Source organism: Clytia hemisphaerica, unplaced genomic scaffold (genome assembly GCF_902728285.1).
Source record: "Clytia hemisphaerica strain Z4C2 unplaced genomic scaffold, Clytia hemisphaerica genome assembly, whole genome shotgun sequence".
NCBI lineage: Eukaryota > Metazoa > Cnidaria > Hydrozoa > Leptothecata > Clytiidae > Clytia > Clytia hemisphaerica.
The window spans coordinates 741,309-762,925 of NW_027103905.1; the positions used below are offsets into that span (position 1 = coordinate 741,309).

General features: G+C 34.4%; 1 protein-coding gene across 4 annotated transcripts; it reads left to right on the forward strand.

Annotated features, from left to right (window-relative positions):
- The first annotated feature begins 655 nt into the window (after positions 1-655).
- On the forward strand, positions 656-21,264 carry LOC136809004 (histone-lysine N-methyltransferase set1-like). 4 transcript variants are annotated; one of them, XM_067065578.1, is made up of 2 exons: positions 656-915; positions 19,232-21,264. In XM_067065578.1, exons 1-2 carry the CDS (start codon positions 858-860, stop codon positions 19,951-19,953), a joined length of 780 nt encoding a protein of 259 aa, XP_066921679.1. In that variant the 5' UTR covers positions 656-857; the 3' UTR covers positions 19,954-21,264. The 4 variants fall into 4 exon arrangements, 3 of the variants coding, with proteins under 3 accessions (XP_066921679.1, XP_066921680.1, XP_066921678.1); XM_067065579.1 differs by lacking the exon at positions 656-915 and adding an exon at positions 3,819-3,952; XM_067065577.1 differs by lacking the exon at positions 656-915 and adding an exon at positions 11,252-11,471.
- Positions 21,265-21,617: the final 353 nt, after the last annotated feature.

Consider the following 21,617-nt stretch of genomic DNA (forward strand, 5'->3'; position numbering starts at 1 on the left):
TTCGAAGCCTTTTTGAGTTTTAAGCCTAAAAATATTCTTAAACTGCTCTTAATTTTACCATTTTGTGAGGAATTTCGTCCATAAAGCCTTAAATGTTGTTGAATTGTTCTTAACATTTTCTCCATCGAAGCCTTACTTTATCTTACGTAGTTTGTTCTTATAAAAAACGTTTACTAGTCCTATTATCACTAAATCCAAGATATGATGGATAGGTTTCTTATGTCATTTTTGTCAAGACTTGTCAAGTATATTTAAATGAAAAAACTAATCAATTATTATGTCAATGTTTATATGACCAGAAACTAGATGTTGACTTGGTTTTATCAGTATTATAATTGTGGTTTCTACGCTAAGTAACATTCCAAAAAGTAATTTCTTTTGAATTTAGTACATTTAGTTGAAGCTGGTTAGTTACCTAGATTTTTTTATTTTCAATACGATGATTATTTGGATTGAAAAAGGAATATTATCATGTTCTCAAAATGTTCTTATCTTTTATCATTGTATTCGTGTTTTGATGAGAAATCGCATGGTTTAAGCCCGTAAAGCCCAACCAAACTCTCACACAATATTCTTAATATTCTTATGTTCTTATAGACTTTTTTGTTCTTATAAAAAGAAAATGTTTTATATTTCTTATAATTCCTATCATTCCAGTGCGTAAGATTAAATTCAACTCAATCTTCATTCGAGACGCTGCATCAAATATAGTTGATATTCGTTGATACTCTGGAGACTGATCAAAGGTCACCAATTTATATGGTTTTACTGGGGCGCCGTTTCAACCAAAAGTTTTTCATATACGATCGTGGTTGATTGTTTCTCTTCTGATTTGTTGTGTTAGTTGACAAGCTGCCATGCGTTCCAAAATGCGACGAATGAAACGCTTTGTTTCTATGCTGGATAACATACCAGGTATACTGTTTATTTTTTGTACTTTGTTTTTATAATGATTGGTACACAGATACACTATAGATAGAAAAAATAATAAGATACACTACAGGGGCAAAAATAGGCCCCGATTGAACTCCCTAACAGCTTGAAAAATCAGTTTCAGCCATCATCTCCGTTTTTTTTCGTTTGATTCGAAAACTAAGATTCTCTACTTAATCAGCAGTCATTTTTGATTTTTGATTTTTTGCTGGCATTGAAATATATAGGAAAACCAAAATCGTGAAGGTGAAACCTAAAAATACTGAAATCCCAGGGAAATATGGATGATATTTCGTGGTGTTGATTTTGATTGATTTTCCAAGATGTAGGGAAGTTCCACCGGGGCTGAGACATAGGTGTCGAGTTTAATTCACGTGCTGCTACAAATTTCGCAATCCCACGTTTATTTTAATATGCCGTGCAGCGAGTTTCACCGGAATTTCGTCATTAAGATCGGAAATTGCTTGACCTTGTTCTCTTTGCTAAAATATTGTAAAATTAAACTCTTGACGTCAGTTTAGAACTGGAATTTTTCGTACTGTCTGTTAACCGGATTTAACATGTCCAAGATAAAGCTTAATTCCATTGTTTGAAATCTTGAGGTTGACGTCTGTACATAACAATTACTTCCTATATTAAAGACATCTCATTGGTTTAATGTACTTAAAATTTCTAAATTTAGCTACATTGTCATTATGATGTAATGATAGAGCTAATGAAACTTGCTGAAATTTTGACCTGCTCGAATGACTTGAGGGACTCGAAGTCTTTTCTTTTTAACTCTGAAAATCTCTCGTTTCAGGTTTCACCTAAGTTAAATACTCACAAAGATTTGTTACCCCCTCAACATTTTGAGCGTAATTCATTCCGTAAAGGCTCTTTAAGATACCGTGGTTGGTAGCTTTCGACTTCTATTTTTGGATAACTAAACTAACTCGACAGGAAGCTCGGTTTTATACTCGTTTCCTTTTGTCAAGTTTGTAATTTAAGGACTCGAAAAAACCCCAATTTTTGGACTCTATCCAACACTCCTTTTTTTCTTCGGGTTATGTTTTCATTGGCTATCTCTATCTAACATTCAAAGGACCTTTATATGCAAAGGGGGATACATTATGACTTTCGTACTCGCTTTTTTATAACATGAATATACTTTAGAAGAATTCTCATAATGAAATTGGACAAAAAATTAAGAACATGCTACAAATAACAGCATCATGGAATTTGGCTACAGAACCTAAGAATGTCGATTTTTAGAGCATTTTACCATAATTAGCTCCCGGTAGCACTAAGAACTTTCACAATAATGCCAAATCTTTGCTTGAGGTATGTATTATATGCAAGATCTAGGCTTGATTGGATCCTAGCCTAAGAATATACCATAAGAATATTTTTAGGATGATTTTCCCCAAAAATTTAAAAATTAATAATTTACGACGAAGGATAGTTGTTATAATTCAAGTTTGGTAATCCTATTTGTCAGTAAGCTATTAGTCCAATTGGTTGAGTGGCATGGGTTAAAATGTTACTAAATCTTAATGTAGCATTGAAATTTAATCGTTCTGTTATTTCCTGAAGTGTAAATTTCCTTTTGACGTTTTTAGCGAGATTTTATTGTTGTTTACGGTTTTAATCTACTTCATTAAACTATATTTAGTTTGTAAGAAAGACTTTAATACCTAAAAAGAATAAAACCCTCCTGTTTGAAAACAAAACAGCTCAAACTCGTGTTGCATATATCCATTTAACAAAAATTTGGGTCAATTGCATCATGTTTAGTAGTAAATTGATTTTATAATAGCCAAACCATTACCTCATTTATGAGCAACAATTAGATCGCCCTAATTTTTAATGTATTGTAGAGAATTTAGAAATTCAAAAAATTGTTCCCTGTGGAATTCGATAGGAAATGTTGAAAATTATATCAATCAATATCAATATATTATCTATGTGAACCAATGATGGACGGTAAATTTACACGACAGTCAAAATTTAAGAGGGGGTTTACTGTCTAAAGACTGAAGGTATGTTTTACGAGTATGAGGAGCACACCTATCCTACACCCCTGTCTCACAGACCCAATGGGAACCTTTCCTACCGGAAAATCTGGCCAAAATAATATCCTCCCGCCTCTGATTGTCCCCTTTGAAAATGATTAGATAAGTAAATCCCCACTGAAAAATAATGTGCCATTTTTTCCATCCCACTGAATTTTCTGGCTAGAAAACAATGTAATTCAAATCCCCAGCAATAAAAACATTAAGTTTCGGTCCGTTATTTTTACCACTGGCTGATAAAATCCCACCGGGTCTGTGAGAAGGGGGTGTTATCCTGGTCTTAGTCATATGATCCAGTTAATTTAGTCGGGACACTCATCAAGAAAATGCAGAAAAAAATAGTTCGTCATTAAGATTATTGACTTCTACCGGTTAGTTTCCAAGATGTTTCCACTACTTAATGCTTTCATAACTGATCTTTCCTGAGCTCACTCGATACCGCCCATAGAATCTCTCATAAAGCATACATACTTCAAAATTTATTTGCATTTGAAAACATTGGCGCACCAAAGCATCCAAAACTTGAAAAAGAATCTACCACATGTTAAATTTTCCGCAACCAAAAAAACATTTTCCCATTTTGGTCCTCGTGATTTCTATTTTTTTTGACAAAAAGGTAACTCATAAAACCAAAACTCAAGTTTTTATTGACGTCATCCTTCGATATGATTTCTCATTTGCTTTTATCTTCTGGACTTTTGAATGAATTTTAATTTGGAGTTTTGCCAATTGTTGCGCCCTGTATGCAAGATATATATAGCACTTACAGTGTAAAAGTATTACATTGTATTTCTTTTTGAAGAGCCATTGACTAACTAGGCACTCATAGAAGCAAACTAATTTTAAAGTGCTAAGAAAATTTTTGTGGATTTATTAAACTTTAGACAGATTTGTTTATGAAAAATCATTGTGGTGCTACTTGTCATTTTACGACATGGAGTGTTTGTCTTTGTCTACAGTTTTAGGTAAGTCATTTTATCAAAGCTATTTTGAAGATCCAAATGCACATTAGCAGTATTTCATTTCTACAAAATAGAAATTTCTGTAGTTTAAGGCTTCGCTCATTGAGTTGAAAGCCGCTCGAGGGCTAAAATGTGGGGGGCGTACGAGGTTTTGAATTACCGCCATCCCGGCCATTTTTTTGAAAATTACCGTTATCCCGTCCAAAATTTACGAAAATACCGGCCCCGCTGTTTTTCCCCATAAAATTCTAAAGACTAGAAGTCAAAAACTCGGCAAAATGGAATAGAATGTGTATGAGGTAGATCATTATTTTCGTATTTTGTTTCGATTGCAAAAATTTACAGAGATAAACTACCTTTCTAAAGAAAAAAATGTACCGGATTTTCCAGAAAAAAGTCCGGACGTTTGATTATGTCAAGGTGGAAATGTTTAGAATAGAAAGACTTTTTTATGTTAATGTGGTACTAAAACTTTGGTGGGTCCTGTTTTCAATTTGAATCATTATTCATTGAGTTATGTCATTTTAAAGTTAAAGCACGCTTTTGAAAATGTTAAAAAATGTTCAAAAAATAGCACAGTTTCACGAAAGGAGTTTCGAGTTTATCTTGATTGCTCTACCAAACCTAATTTTTTTTGCTAAATAAAGGTTAAAACTGCAATCTAGCCCTTCCGGCTATGATAAATCATTGAAAAAAAACACCCAAGGGATTCACCCAAGGAACAAGAACAAGCGTGCAAAGTTTCAGCCGAATTCGACCATTTTTGAAGACTCCAGCCTGCCCCAAAGTTTCGAGGTGACAGACAGACATTCTAGCTCAACTTTACAAACCCAACGTTCTCCTCCCTGTATTAAAAAGCCTCAAAAAGCCTCAAAATAAACCCATTCCTGGTGTAAGATTCTTTTTTTGGGAGTTTTTCATGTTTTTTTTTTACCTTTTTGCTGACTCCTGTGACAAGCTTTTTTTATAGTCCGAAAATTTTATGTACCGTCTACGTATGACTTTTACCGAAATACCGATGTTTTTTATAAGAATTACCTCATCCCGGACGAAAAATCAGGTGTTTTACTGTCACCGTGGCTCTTTCAAAATACCGTTTCCCGAATACTTTTTATCGTTTTTACCGCTTCCCGGCCCTAAATTAGGCTTTATCCCGAGTACCGCCAGATCGTACGCCCCCCCCTAAAATGGAATCTGCAACCTTTCCCAAGCAAGAAAAAGTGAAGCTCTTAATTTTATTTGCGTCGTATTTAAAATGACGGATTGGATATAGCACTTTTTTGAAATAGGGCTATGGATCTTATTTTAATTCTGAAATCAAACTCCCATCTCCTCGATACTAAAGCACTTTCTAAGGTCCCGAATAGACGTCCCCACCCGCTTATTAATTTTCGAAAAATTTTTGGAGCCCCCCGTTTTTTTTGTTTTTGAGTTGAAGTGTAAATCAGGCTTAATCTATTTCGAACGTTCGAATTTCGTTTTCGAATGTTTCTATTCGAATTTTTGACAGACAGACAGGAGGTTCAGCTCACCCAGACGAGAAGAATTCAGACAACAAAGAAGACTATTGTCGAGAAGAACCACTATACAGTGTTAAGCAAGTGTTAAGATTGCTTGCAAAGTACAAATCGTTTATTATTTTGTGTTTAATTTACATTTTATTACCCTTAATTTACCCCTTGAAAATTCATAGAATTTGGTAACAGAAAAGTTCTAAATATTTTCAGGTTCCCCTGTTTATTCAGACCCTCCCGTTTATTATACAGTTGACGCTCTCTAATTCGACGTTCTACTATTCTATAGACTCCCTTATTCGATGAAATTTAAAGTCCCCGTCAACAAGAAACTCTCATAAACGACGCTCCCTTACTCGATAAGCTCCCTTATTCGATGAAAATCCTATTCCCCTTGAAGATCGAATTAGAGAGCATCAACTGTATTTTGAAATTTTTATAAAATTTCGGACCCCCCCTCCTTTTATTCAGACCCCCCTATTATTCGGGACCTTAGAGTACAGAGGTATTTAGTTCCATAATAGACGACCCTATTGTCTACAAAATGTCACTAGAAATGGAATAATTCAGAAGGCGGGATAAATTTGAAAACGGAGTTTAGTTCGGGGCGGAGTAAGCAGTGGCGGAGGTGTTTACAGTGTTTTTTTCCAACCCAGCTGGTACACAACGTCGTTTCAACGGTTTTCTAACGTTATATGGACGTTGTGAACGTTAGAAAAGCGTCGAAACAACCTTGTGTGCCAGCTGGGAAACTCTACCGCCACTATTTTTCCAGTAAAACACCCCTGTGTCACAGACCCGGTGGACCCCCCACCCCAGTGGAAAAATAGGCCAAAAAATCGTCCCCGGCGGAAAAAATATCCTACAATTTCAACCCCACTGCGAAATTGCTCTATGATTTTATCCCCATTGAAAACTGAATGTAAAAAATTGCACTCCAAAACCATCCCCACTGGAATTTTCGAGCTGGAAACAATAGATTTTCTATCCCCATTGGCATTTTGATAGAAATTTTCATCCCCACTGAGGGAAAAAGTTCTACCGGGGAACTGAAACAGGGGTGTAGTAAACCGCCTTGATGGTGTAAAATCTGCGCATATTTATTTTTCCGCATTTCCTATAAAGGTTGTTCCATGATTAATATATTCTTCTTCAAGGACGATGGATACATAAAAGCGAAATACCCTAGTGTTCCAGGTTAACTTTCTGTGAATTTATTTTCAGCTTTTGCTTTATAACTCTGTATCGGCCAACTGCGAATTCGTTTTCCATCCACTATTTCTAATTAATATTATTTTGCGTGATGCATTATGAAGCTCCCCAAAAAAGACTTTATATCAGCTTTATCGAAAACAGTCGAAGAATAGATCACGAATACATATTATATGCGCACGAAATTCAAAAAATCATGAAAATCTTCTAAATATAGCCCAAATATAGTAAGTCTTTGGGTATATTTGATTGAGTAAAAATATTCGTGACAAGTATAGCAAAGACTATTGCTTACGACTCTGTTAAAAATTCGATATTGAGTTAGAATCAAAGGGGCTCTTCGATATTTTCAAGTAAGTTTTTGATCTTCAATGATACGTTTTTATTTTGAAAAAATGTATTTGGATTTGGAAAAAAATACAGCTGAATCTCTTTAACTGGAATCTCTATAACACTTCCTTAACTTGAACAAATAATCTCGCTCGTTCAGTTAACACTACTCCATAACTCGAAATGTCCGTAACTCAAACAGATTTGTGTTCCCCGTGCGGGTTCGAGTTATAGAGAATCCAGTGTACAATTTCTAAAGGAGTATTGTTAAAATGCGCTTTAAGAAGGTTTTTCAATGTTTACGATTATTATTTTTTGTAAGTTTAGCCAAATTTACATTCAAAGAAGAATTGGGTCCCAGGTTTCAAATATTGATACCGAATTTATACATCTGAGTGTAGGACCAAAATGTAAAGCCCTCCAAAATTCGCTGAAATATTTGCAGAAAATGGGCAAAACTTTAGAAAATGTATCTTTTGTTTCAAGAGATTTCTTCATTATTTTTTACATTCGTTTTTCATTTGCAATTGTTTTATTTATATAAAGCTTTACATGATCCGCCCAAAAATTATGGCTCCAACGAGAAATTAGTCTTTCTCCTTCAAAAGAATTTAAGAAGATGTGTGCACTATCAATTTAATGTCAACTTTAATGCTAAAACTTTGGGTAATTTTAGCGTCGCATTTAGCTACCAATTACCTAAACAATTTTCTAGCTTTTTTAATTGACCTCATTCAATAAAAAGAAGTTTCTGAGAGATTGTAATTTAGTCAGGATTTGCATCTTCGATATTTTGACGTTTTGGTATTAAAAAATTGACGTTCAAGGAAATATTTTTTATTTTGAGTGAAGCAATGTCAAATGTCCTAGCATATTTACTTACTTTTTTGTATTTCCGGATTTTATTTTGTCACAGACCCGATGGAACCCCCCTCCTACCTACTGGAAAATTTGGCTAAAGTTTTCCCTGTCGGGAAAATACCCTATCATTTCAGCTCCACTGTAAAATTGACTCAGTTTCCGGGCTCTGTTTTCATCCCCATTTGAAATTCAATGGAAAAAATTATACTCCAAAAATATCCCTACTAGATTTTTGACCTGGGAACAATAGAATTTCTACCCCCTTCTACCCCCCCCCATTGAGATTTCGATGAAAAAGTTTCTCCCCACTGTGGGAAGAAGTTCCAACAAAGCTGTGAGACAGGGGTGTAATAAAGGAGTTAAATATCAATTGGAGAAAAAAGTATCTAAATCTAAATCATTCATTTTGTTGTCTGCTCTATCTACAAATAGATATTATTTAAAAATATTAGCGTGAGAAAAATATGATCAGTCCTCAAGCATAAACTAATTCCCAGCTGGCACACAACGTTGTTTCAACGTCCATCTAACGTTTTATGGACATTGTGAACATCGGAAAAACGTTTAAACGACGTTGGTGCACCGCAAATAATATTTTCTACATTACCGTTTAGTAAGCCAAGAGAGATTTGGAAGTATTGTCTTTTTTTTAAGTATAAGTCCTTTGATGTGGTGTAAAGATAAGAATTGGAATTGCCTTTTTACGTCAGTTCTAGAAATATCAGCCTTGATAATATCGATATCGATATCGATATCAAAATCAAGTTTGTTTACATCGACTACTACTATTCTTTTATGAAAACCATAATTTTGGTAAAATCACTTGGGTTTGAGGGAGGGTAAGCATGAACACAGTTAAGTTGTTGTTACAATTATGGTCGAGATATATTGAGATTTTAGTGTATTTTAACGTTTTTCAGAATTTAAAGCTCGGGCGAAAATTGCTTATTTTAGCACTTCAACTTCTTTCATCGAATATTTCGATTTTGGAGGGGCTCGGTGGCTTTTAGGCTATATTCCAAGCCTCATTGGAGCAAATTTGAGCTTTTAAATCCTGAGATCCTACGGTCTTAAAGTCTCATGGGAAATCCCCTTTTCTCAAATATTTTATCCATGATTGTAGAAAGAATCTTCCACGGCAAAGTCTTATAACTCTAACTGGGAATGCAAATTTGTTCGAGTTATGAAGATTCCATTGCATATATAGTTAAGCTGATTTTATCAAATACATTATTCAAAGTGTTGCTATGGGATATGGATGGTGATGAGAAGATGTTTTCATGATAGTTTGAAAAATAGTCTTATAATAGCCTCAGTCTTTTCAAATGAATGTACAGATTCTTTACCGTCGCCGCGCACACCTCTATTTTCCAAAAAAATATTCTGCTATATTTTTTTCTTTTCTGAGATATTTCCACTGTTGTCCAGGGTAAGTTTTCATCCTGAGCTAATTATACACCCCTGTCTCACAAGTTTTTTCCTACAATGGGGATAGAATTTTCTATTGAAAACCCAATGGGGATAAAAATTCGAAAAATCCAGTGGGGATGAAACTGTTCTTCATACCGGGGACGAGATTTCAGCCGAATTTTGCAGCAGGGCTGGGGTCCCAGCGGATCAGTGACACAGGGGTGTGGTAATGAATTTAGCTTTTTTCAAACCAATAGACTGGCTGAGTTAAAGAGGGTTATTCTCTTAACTATTCGTATTCCTTGTCTTCGGGAGTCTTGTAGTCTGTTTCCGCCGGAGATCAGCTGGATCCTTTTGCGAATGGAAATTTTAGGTACACGAAAAGGCGGTTAATGTGTAAATTAAAGATGACAAAGTTTGATAATGACTGCTGTAGCGTAGCCAAGATGGGCGCAAAATTTGTGTAGGAGAGCAGATTTTTATGAGACTGTAATTACCTATTCATGTTGTTAAAAGATGATCATAACGGCATAAAATCTGCTCTCCTACACAAATTTTGCGCCTTTCTTGGCTACGCTACTGGACGGGAACAAGAGTTTAGATCTTTTCTCCTGCTTCAAAGTTATGTCCATCTCTACGTGCTCATTGTATTGCCTTCCTCCATATTTAATTTGATGACGTCTGAATGTTCAAGAGTGTTATACAAGAGACTCTGTTGAAATCTCGTGCTGCTTCATGATTTATTCGGCCCTTTCTCTGCTACGTGCAGGTGCTCTCACAAGCCTTCCCACAGTTGACAGTTACAGCGCTATACACGAGATTTTTATTGCCCATCTATTATTTTTTGTCTGAATTAGTCGTCGAGTATGCTAGACTATGAATGATCCAGAAAATCGCCAGTGCTTTTGGAAATCCATTTTCACTGAGACAGAGGTATATAGTATTTGCGATGTTTTGAGACTAAAGAAGATATCTTGATTTTCTATGACCACGATTGATTGATATGCAGATAAAGATATAAACTGAAATTAAAGTCTATTCACGATAAGTGTGCACTCTTTTTTCATTTACCTATAACTTTTGAAGGAATTCTTCAATCTTTATAAATTTGGTATCATTGGAAAGACGTTAGTGAGTGGAACAATTTGAAATAAAGAAAACTTTAAAAAAATTATAAAAATGAAGATGAAAATGAAGGAGAAAAAAATGAAGATCTTGTAGAAAAGTGCTATAACTACCATTTTCACTGAAGTGAATCCTTAATCATCGAACGTCATCACTGTGAAAAAAATTCTCAAAAATAATCATTCAGTCAAAAGATATCAAACAAAGTTATAAGCTGATTGACGTCTAAAAACCCTTTTTTCTGCAGTTTTTTGCTGTTTTTTGGGGTCAATCACCTGTTAACTTTGTATCATAACTTTATATTGAATATATATTTTAATGAAATTTCTTCACAGTGATGATCTCCTAAGATCAAAGAATCTCTCCAGTGAAAATGAAGGTTATAGCACTTTTCTACAAGATTTTCATTTTTTTCTTCTTCATTTTCATCTTCATTTTTATAATTTTTTTAAAGATTTTTTTATTTCAAATTGTTCCACTCACTAATATCTTTCCAATGATACCAAATTTATAAAGATTGAAGAATTCCTTCAAAAGTTATAGGTAGAAGAAAAAAGAGTGCACACTTATCGTGAATAGACTTTAGAACCCCTATTTAATGACGTCATAAAATGGGGGAAACCATAACTACAGATTACTTAACAGCGATTATTGAAGTTATAAGCAAAGGACGTGAAGATTCGCATGAAATATTTCAGGTCAACGTTCTGGAGCATGTAAAATCGTTCGAAAAGATGACATTTCAATAATAAATAGAATTACCCCCCGTAGAGTTGAATCTATTATTTATATAGTCACGTCATTTCGTTTCATAAGAGGAGTTCATTGCATTGTGGGTCATCAGGTTTTTTTTCAGTTCAAATTTGAGTTGGTTCGGAACGGAGTTATACCAAGAAAGAAGAGATTTTACCTGATTTGGCGACTTTACTTATTTATTATTGAATATTGAGGAGCAGAGAGCATGTGTAGAATACAAGTCGATCGTAAAAAAGCAGCCAAACGGCTATTGTTAGAGAAACACAAATTACAGGAAATCGAACAACAAATCAAAAAAGCTGAAACAGAAACTGGTAAGCAACATACTTTGAGCTTTTTCAAAAAATAGTTTGATTCTCTAAAAGCAAGTTAAGAAAACCCTTTTATAGCAAACTACCTTATCAAGTAATGCCGAGTCTCCAAATTATCCTCAATCTTAATGCCTTGAATTTATCTACGGTCAAACAATTTGGGTTCAGGTCGCATTTAGTTTAGGACCAACTCCATTTTCAAAAGTTTTGCATATACTTTTCTATTTACTGAGCCTTCTCTTCATCGTTAAAAGTTTAAAATGAATCAGAAATCTCGAGATTGATACAAACTTACACCATTGTGTCACAGACCTGTTGAATCCTCTGCCCACTGGAAGTTTCTTCCAAAACATCATCCCTTGTGAGAAAAATACCCTGAAATTTAATCCCATTGAGAAGTAAGTCTTCATTCCTACTGGGGAAGAACAAGGAAAGAAATTGCATTTTTAAATCCCAACGGATATTTAGCTTTCAACTAAACAAAAAGAAATTCCCAGGAACTGAAAGAGGGGTATGTTTTTTGCTTGATTCTTGATTCTTCCTTGTTCTATGAGGACTCGGACCCTATAGTCTGCACGCTCCAATATGTTTTGATCTCGGACGAGAATTTTATACGCGATACGCATCCCCTATCACAATCAATTTCGGAGATGCGCATAGCCGTATCTGACGCATGTATTCATGTAGGAGTAACCCCTTATTATTCCGGTTGAATCGGAATTAATCCGATCTTCATAAAAAATAGATTTGTTTATTCATCTTTGCTTTATTGTTCTTTACGAAATAGATTTCATTGACGTCATAACGAATTTACTGGTCTTTAGCTATAAGAAAAATTGAAATTTTAGAATAGCAGAAAAGTAGTAAAAGTTAGTTTCAATTACGTGGGATAAGTCCCTATTAGGACCCTGAAATTTAAAAGACTCTTTATTAAAAAAAGAACTATTAAAACTATCAAGAAGTTGTTATTATGTAGCAACCGGCAATCGGATTTCTCTAGAAGCCTCGAGAAGAATCCTATGCTTACAAGGGTCCTCTACCTATCTAATTTAGCACCTTTCCATTAAAATAATATTCTAAAGAAACGTGATATGAAAATCAGCTCTAGACCAAATAGCTTGAGACTTGTTTACAAGTTTTATTTCTACCAAGCAAAGAGATATGATATTTAAGATACGTTTAGATGGAAAGTACACCGTGTATGAGGATATTACTTTTTGTTTGTATTTTTTTTTTTTTTTTGAGAAATTTCTGTATCATGATTAGAAAAGGTTAGCGATTTCCACAGGGGAAAATATTCAAAATTCCACCGTGACTTTCTGGGTTAATTCAAGGTGAAAATTTGCAATATTTGAATAATTTTCGTTGAAATGGTCTGAATCTTTGCAAAGGCGCATCTCTTTACCAAGTATAGATTCACTTAAAGATCACGGTGATTAATTTTTCTCGTAATGTTTTCTACGGAAATACTCCGGTTTTTGGGGTCAAGATGAACATTTTACAAGAATCTTTGTCATTGGATTGGTCGTTAACTATTCAAACAAAAACTTTTATTATATTTTTCTAAAGAACGCGTCATCTCTATTGTTTTGAAAAACCAATTATGTGAGCATCTTATAAAAACTTAATCACAACTGGGTTTTTGCCAGTAGTGGCAGATTTTATACAACTTTTGTATCTAGTTTAAATTTGCCACTACTGGCTAAAACCAGAGTATTTCCGTAGAAAACATTACGTCATGAATATCATGAATCTAGATATTTCGGATCACCCCTGTCTCACAGCTCCGGTGGAACTTTTTTTCTCCATGGGGATAAGATTCCTTTGTTCCAAACTTAACAAACTCAATGGGGGTGGTTTTGAAGTGCAATTTTTCAAACACTGAATTTCGAACGAAGATAAAATCAAAGTCAATTTCCCAGTGGGCCTGAAATTCCAGGGTATTTTCCCACTGGCGACGATTTTGGCGACAAATTTTCCAGTGGGGCTAGGGTCCCAGAGGGTCTGTGACACAGGGGTGTTTCTATGGTGGTGGAGAATCTATGCTATTTATTGGTTTTACGCAGATTTAACATACTTATTCAATATACGATCAAAACAATTATCAATTTTAATCAAAAAATTTCGTTTTTTGAAATCAGATATTTATGATTAATTTCCGGTAGCTATACTCAGGACCAAAACGATTTGCTTTAATTGAGAAATTGTTGAATTTAATATTAGACTGATGAGTTTGTTTTTCCCCTTTTGATTATCTTGTATTTAATTGAAGCAGTAATTGACGGCGGAGTTCCCTAGATAGATTTCAAAATAAAATCAAAATAATTAACTGGCCGACGAACTACTGCTTTAATCACTGGCTTATAGAAATGCGAGAGACCAACAATAATTTTATTCAGATCCCTTGGTACAATTTCAAGTTATAAGGAAACCTGTCTCTCCACATGCCCCAGGTAAGTCTCCCCTAAAGACACCCCCTTCTCACAAACCCGGTAGGATTTTCTCAGCTAGTGGGGGTAAAAGTAACGGACTAAAACTCGATGGGGGTTAATATTCCCATATTTCTCATGGCCGGGAATTTAAATTCTTTTGTTTTCAAGTCAGAAAATTCAGTGAAGATTTGAAAGATATCACAATATTTTGCAGTGAGGATTGGTTTATTTGATTATTTTCAGTGGGGATAAAAATGGGAGGATGATTTTCCACCGGGGACGATATTCTGGTCATTTTTCTAATGGGAAGGGTTCCCAGTGGGTCTGTGAGAAGGGGGTGTGTAAAATGCTTTGAAGTTGAAGATGAATTTGCGGATGTAAAAGTCAAAGACGGGGGTGGCACTGAGGCTACAACTAAACTACAATTTGATAAATGACGTCAAACAAGGGATTGTTTTTATTCAAGTAGGATTATTTTTTGCGGCTTTTTATAAATTTGTACTTTTCCTTTTTCTAAAATATTTAAAACATATTGTTGTTGTGATTCTTTCATCTTGGATTTTGTATTAATTATTGATAGGTTTGGGAAAAAATTTTTTTCTCACGTGGGTATAGATTTCAACTTGATTTGATTTCGTCCAAAATTTTAAGAAAATAGGAAAGGTGTTGAATGTTTTGGACAATTTCTTCCTGTTGCTTAGCCCGGGGTCCAGTTAAAGCTTTTTGATAAGACTGGATGGCGCGATTAAGTGGCCCGGTAGTATATGGTAATATGCTTTTACTTAGGCGGACTGTAAAACAGTCTGCCAGATTTTAGTTGTTTTTCGAAGCTAAAAACAGTGTGGGCAAAGTTTTTATTTGATAATAAGGTATTGCAAATCTGTTATTGATGTTGGTTTCTCATTTTTGATTACATCTTTCAACTCCAAGTAGTTTTTCTGTTATTTGGATTTTAAACATTCTTTTTCAAAACTTGTGCATTCCTTTTTTTATTTCTTTCTTCCAAAATGTATATTGCGTTTTTGTTACAGATTATCATGGTTAGTCGCTAGTTTATATTTCCTTCAGTGCATATAACTTCATTATATAGCTCCTCTGTCCACACAATTAATTGGACTTTAGAGGGTTCTTCTAATTTACGCCTATGATTGTTTATGATTTCACCTAAAAGACTTAGTGGGGGCCTTACTGCACGCTTGGTTAGACTCTCGCCACATCGCCACTTCTACGGTTTCGAATAGTATACGATTTCCGAACACCCCTGTCTCAGTGACATGGTGAAGCTTTAAAGAAGTGAAGTTTCACCGGGGCTAGGTTGAGATCTGGATAACTCACTAGGTTGAGTAGCCCGGGGTCCACTTAAAGCTTTTTGATAGACTGGATGGCGCGATTAAGTGGCCCGGTAGTATATGGTAATATGCTTTTGCTTAGGCGGACTGTAAAACAGTCCGCCAGATTTTAGTCTTTTTTGGAAGGTAAAAACAGTATGAAGCAATATTTTTATTTGAAAATAAGGGATTGCAAATCTGTTAATCGTGTTTGTTTCTCATTTTTGATTATATCTTTCAACTCCAAGTAGTTTTATTGTTATTTGGATTTTAAATTCTTTTTTTCAAAATGGCGACCTCGCCAAATGCTCCTAGTCTACTTCACTGAACTCAGCGTCGTCAAAAATCATTAGAAAGCAAAGTTCAGCCAGAAGTAGACTCTAGTCTATAGGTTGAGGAGAATTGACTTTTAAAGTAGTCTGAATCGCAGACCTCTACGAAACCGTATCTCATTGGGGCTTTCAATTAGGCCTTTTTGGCAATATGTCACTGGGTCATGCACAACGGTTGATCTGACTGGTTCACAACTAATACAGGGGTATCATAGAGAACTTGCACTGCGTCTTTCAAAAATCTATTACGTCACAAAATCATCACGTGATCGAATTGTTTACAACTAATTATCTACGAAAACACAAAACAAGATCATAATTGAAAGAAAACTCATATTAAGCATTGTTTGTAAAAAGAAGATTTTTTTTTACAATAGTATAGTAAATTTTGAAAAGTTTTTTTTGATGTTTTTGAAGAAGTTCTTTTCATCATCGGGTTCTTCTAGTGTTTTTCCTGATTTTTTTTGAATTTTTTTTTTTTTTTTTTTGATAATTTTTTTATTCTTTTACATAGATAGTAACATCAAATAAAACACGTGTGAAAATTATAAAAGAAAATAATGAGAAATAAACGATGAAAAATAAATGAAGAAAATATATTCTTGATATTTGGTTGTTTTTCCATAATTTTCTTCGCTAAGAAAAGAGGAAAAGGAAACATTGAAAACGTTGGATTACTTTTATGGCGTTTTTCATTAGGAGAGCAAACATAACAATTGACGTAAGTAGAACTCCTTTTGATAGAGCCAAAATACTATATTTTTAGGTTTCAACTTGAGACTAGCTCTAGACGATTCCAGGGTCCAGGAATTTAAAGGTTTATTATTGCACAAGTGTTCCCGTTTCATATCAGACACCTATTTCATATCGGGACAGTGTCTGCCTATTGTTATATTGGGCTAATATAAGCAAACAAAATGTTTTTCTTTTCCTCTTTCTGACTAATCTTGCTCCACATTCATGTCAATCCAATGTGAAAAAGCTTATGTGAATTAAATTGATGAGTAAGCAAACAATATCACTCTTATTTAAAATCAAAACCTTTAAGTTTTTGGCTAGCGAAGTCTTATGTTCTTATATAGTTTGTTCTTATAAAAACGTGTAGAACGGCAATCTTGAAAACAATCTTCGTTAAAAAACAAGTTTTGGAATGATTGCGGTAAGCTCTTTCAGGTCGACACAAATTCAGGTTATCAAAACGGGTTATCAGAATAAGTTGTTTTTAAAGCCAAAATATCTAAACCAGATGTGGTATAATTAACATGTCATTAAGAATAAAACAGAGTTATAAAAAGCATATTCCCAATAGAGAACTAAGAAAAAATATATTGCAATCTTGTTTTTTTCCACTTTTTTTTTTACATAAGAACAAAGTATATAAGAACATAGGATTTTAAGGTTAGAAATTTGAGAGATTTCTAAGAAAATTCAAAACGTGCAACTTCTTCGGAAATTAGACCAAATACTCACTCAAAATATGCTGAAAATAAGAACATGTTGAGAACATTTTTAGGCTTAAAACCTGAAGAGTTAAGAACATTCGAATGATCTTTCGACGTTCTTATAAAAAATATTGCATGATACTTAATTTAAATTAAAGAGAGAAGAAAATTATTTTCTTATCATCAATATCTTTCTGTTTTTTTGGTTTCTGGCAGGGAAAAAAAAAGCTGATAAAAAAAAGGTGATAACAATTTTCTCTGAACGATATCTTTTCGCGATATTCGCTTTCAAATGATTATAAATTGATAGCTGAAAGTCTGATATATTTTTTGTTTCGTTTTTCATTCCTAACGGTCGATAGTGTTCACACCTTTTTCCTTAAAAAAATGTTTTTTTGGATATTTTCTTTTCTTTAGTTCGATTGGAAATGGCCGAAATTTGAGGCTCTATTGATAGCCAAGGTTCAAAGGCCAGTCAGTAGAAGATATAACAAACATGCTCGTCTTTGCCTATCGCCTGTTTTTTAGGTTTCCAAGTTAAAATGTCTTTTATTGTATAAGCTCCCCCTCCCGTCAATTCACATATTGTATTCACGGAATTTCTTTTGAAATTCACGCAATTTCTGTTCACGCAATTCTTTTCATTTACGCATTCACGCGAACCGCCTGGGGACTCCCTTGTATTTGCTGGGAATAAAGGTCTTATTGAGTTAGTGGTTCACTAGCCTTTTACCTACTTTTTGCTTCAATGTGACTATACTATCATATTGTGACAAGCTTGTGGCCTTGTATCCAAAAAAAATGTTATTAAGTCTGTGGTCAATATGTCACTACCTTTCCGGATCCGTTGCTAGCTTATCGACAACGTCGCAAAAAAATTTTGACATTTTGATGACGTCAACAAATATGGTTGATTATTTTTTTGCGATTCCTTTTACACTAAAATAAACAAATAAGATTTTCGCGGTGAACAAAACTACGTTATAAGCAGTTATAAGAATTGTTATGTGGAAATTGTTTTAATTTGATTTCTGGTTATTCACCCACAGTTTTCCGAAATCCGTTATAATGATTTGGCTTTTTGGTTTTCTAGTGGTGTTCAACTTTATACTTAAATTCTATTTTGAATTGTTGGTTTTAGTCCCGTTTTAGTGTCTGATCAGGATTTCAATACATAATTTTTATGAATCTTATAAAAAAAGTCTCCATTTTGTTTTTCTCGTTTAAATCCTGGATAACCTGACAGTTGACAGTCAGCCTGTATATAGACATTTGCAGCCCTTGATTCTATTTGTTTTGATTGACGTCACTTATTTTGAGAGGACCTTATATATTGACTTGATCAAGACTGTTGTTGCAGCAGACCTGAGTTGTAATGGATCAGGCCTGTGTGTTTTGTAGAAACATGACTTTGAGGGTTTTGATTGAGCTTTGTACTATTGCTATGTTTTACATCTTTATCGTCCGCTTTACAATCTAACAGCAAAACATTTTTTCAACGTCCATCTAACGTTATTGAGATTTTTGATTTTACTGAGCGTGATACCTTTCGTGAACGCTATCAGAATCTTATAAAAGTGAACTGAGGGATGTTATGTACCAGCCTGTTTTATGAATTTAACAGTTTGGTATTTCGCGATTGCCATACATAGGTTTTATCTATTGAAGTGTTTTGGATCCGAAAGGACACAAAAGTCTCCTTAACTCGGAACACGCAGGGGGGGGGACATAAATTTGTTCGAGTTACGGACATTTCGAGTTATGGAGTACGGTTTATAAGGCATTGTTAGCTGAAGGGACGCAATTCATGATATTCATGATGTAATCTTTTATACGGAAGCACACAAAATAATCCGGAATTAGTGGCAAAATTAGTGGCAAAATTTGCCACTAGTCTTTTGTTATTCTGCCACTAGTTCCGGTTTATCTCGGGTGCTTCCGTATAAAAGATTACGTCATGAATATCATGAATATCTTGTTCGAGTTAAGGAGACATTCGAATTATACTGTATAACATGGGATGTGATTCTCATGTACAACGGTATTAATAGGCCAGCGTCCGAGATTCAGTTTTGCTGCCTTTTCATTTTCACTACCTCGGCCGCTGGTCTATAATCAAAAAGAATTTGAAATGTTTTTGGAGCTGGGGCTAAATCTCTGTCTGTAGAGTGTCTCTTATTTGGAGTACACTGTATGACAAACTATGTTTTTTTCTTTTCTCGTTTCCAGAAATGAACGCGAACAACACGTGCAGACCACGTGCCAATACTACCGGTGATTTACCGAGCATCAATGACGAAAAACCGGTCACCTGTCCGGATTGGGGATGTGGTTTTGATGAGCAAATCTATTCCCGTAGTTGGAGTAGTTCGGGATCAATTTCTGACGTCACCGACGACTCTTTGGAAGATTCTATCGAGGATAAACATTTTGCTAAAGCTTTGAATCAAGGTGTTTTTGGTGGCGTACACGAAAAAAATCGCAAAGATCGCAAAAAAAGTTTTGACAAGGATCACCATCATCATCATTCGCATAGTAACCGTGGTCACCATCACCACAGCAACGCCCTTAGCAACCATCATAATAATCATTATCACCAACGATCACAACGTTTTATTGATGATGATTTGTTGAATAATAATTATCAACGACCTCGTAGTAAATCGATTGATTTGAAACTAAGCTCTGGTGAAAAACACCACCACCATCATGGTAAAAAAGCCAATTCAAAACAAAGGCGCTTACGTCAAGAGCTTTCCGACAGTGGCTTCAACTTGAATGATACAACCGAAAAACTATCAATTGATGAAATCTACGAAATGCAAAACCGCTTTTTCACATCTCTTAAACTGACAAATGATTATATTAGACAATGTTCGAACGACGAGTGTGGCTATATGGAAATGCCTTCGTCTCCGGTCAGGAAAAATCGGAGTGTTTCTTTTCATTAGTGGACTTTGATGTCAATAAACTGAAATAATGACGGTGTTGTAATAAGGGTATTACATATTACATATTGTAGATCTTACTCCCGCTGGTGTTACAATATAATACGAAAAAGTTACTGGTAATCTAACAGTAAAACAGCCTTTCCTGTATTATAACTTTTTTTATTATGCCCTGAAATATTGGGCTCTTGTTATGGTATCATTGTGTTTGTATATATATAAACTCTTGGGTTCATCTTTAGTACAGAAAATGATTAAGACGTATTATGATGTTGTGTTACATGTTGTGTTATATCAACCTTTTATGCTACTTTTTGGTACTGTGTTTGGTAACCCATTAAAGACATGCATCTTACTATTGTGTTATGGTAATATGACATTTTATTATGGATTATGAATCTCCGTTTTGGTCGAGATATATTTTCCATTTTTTATAATAGACAATGAAAAAATTAAAAAATTGGTTTGGTATTATGATATTACAGTGATACAATATTACATAAAATATTATAATGAACGTTTTTACTAAGTTGAGATATTATGATGATATTATATTTGGTTTTGTAGATAGTATACATATTTTTTATCATATATTTTCTGAATTGAATTTCAATCATCCTTGGATTTCCCGAACTAATTTAAATCTCAAGGACAACTGAAGATATTACTTATCGGACTAATTTTTGCCGAGATTTGATTTCAAAAGGCAAAATAATCGCGAAACTTTTCTGGATTAATTTTCGAAAATTAGCAATTTAAAAAATCGTTTGACAGTCGATAAGATTTATACAAAGAAAGAGCTTTCAAGCTTTAAGTCTAAGGTCAAGTGAATTTGAAGCCCGGGAGGGTATTACCCTTGCCAACCGACGGGGGTGCTCCGCTGAGGTTCGAAAAATGGACCCTACGAGTGGGACTCGTTTTTTCAATAATTTTTCCGAAATTTGCGAAAAAATTGACCCTGAATGGGACTGAAATTCCAAAATTTTCTCAAATTTTCTACTTTTTCCCCAAATTATCCAAAAAAGGCACCCTACGAGGGACTGATTTTTCTATTTTGGTGTTTTTGCGACCCTACCTTGGACTCGTGGAGGTTAAAAAAGGTACGCTGACCAGCTGCTAATCCCCGTAACCCATTTTTCCCTAGTACCCCCCAGGATTTGAAGTCTTGGTCAAGTTATTTCAGTTTCAAATTTTGTAATATATTTGTAAAAAAGAATTTTTTGAAATTTATTAACTGTACGTAGTCAAAAAGGTGGATTAGATTTCACCAAAAAAATGATGATGATGACAAAAAATACAGGTATCATAATAAAATTCAACATATCATTATTCATTTTAGGCCCCAAAAACTCACACGTCTACTCTATGAAATATTCTGGAAAGTTCTTTTCTTTCTCTAAATATGAAAAAAAATTCCAACACCACTACAATCTCGGTCAAAATATATTGAGAATTTTGGTAAATTCCTCGTTTTTAGCAATTTAAAGTTCGGGTGAGAAAGTCGCTTTTTGGCTAATTGATAAATGATAAATTTATTTGAATATTTCAACTCGGGAGGGGTTTATAGACTTCCAGGCTATATTATGAGCCCCATTGAACTATTTTTGAACTTTTGGTTCTCAGATCCTAGGGTCGTAAGATTTTGTGGGAATTTCCTTTTTTTCTCA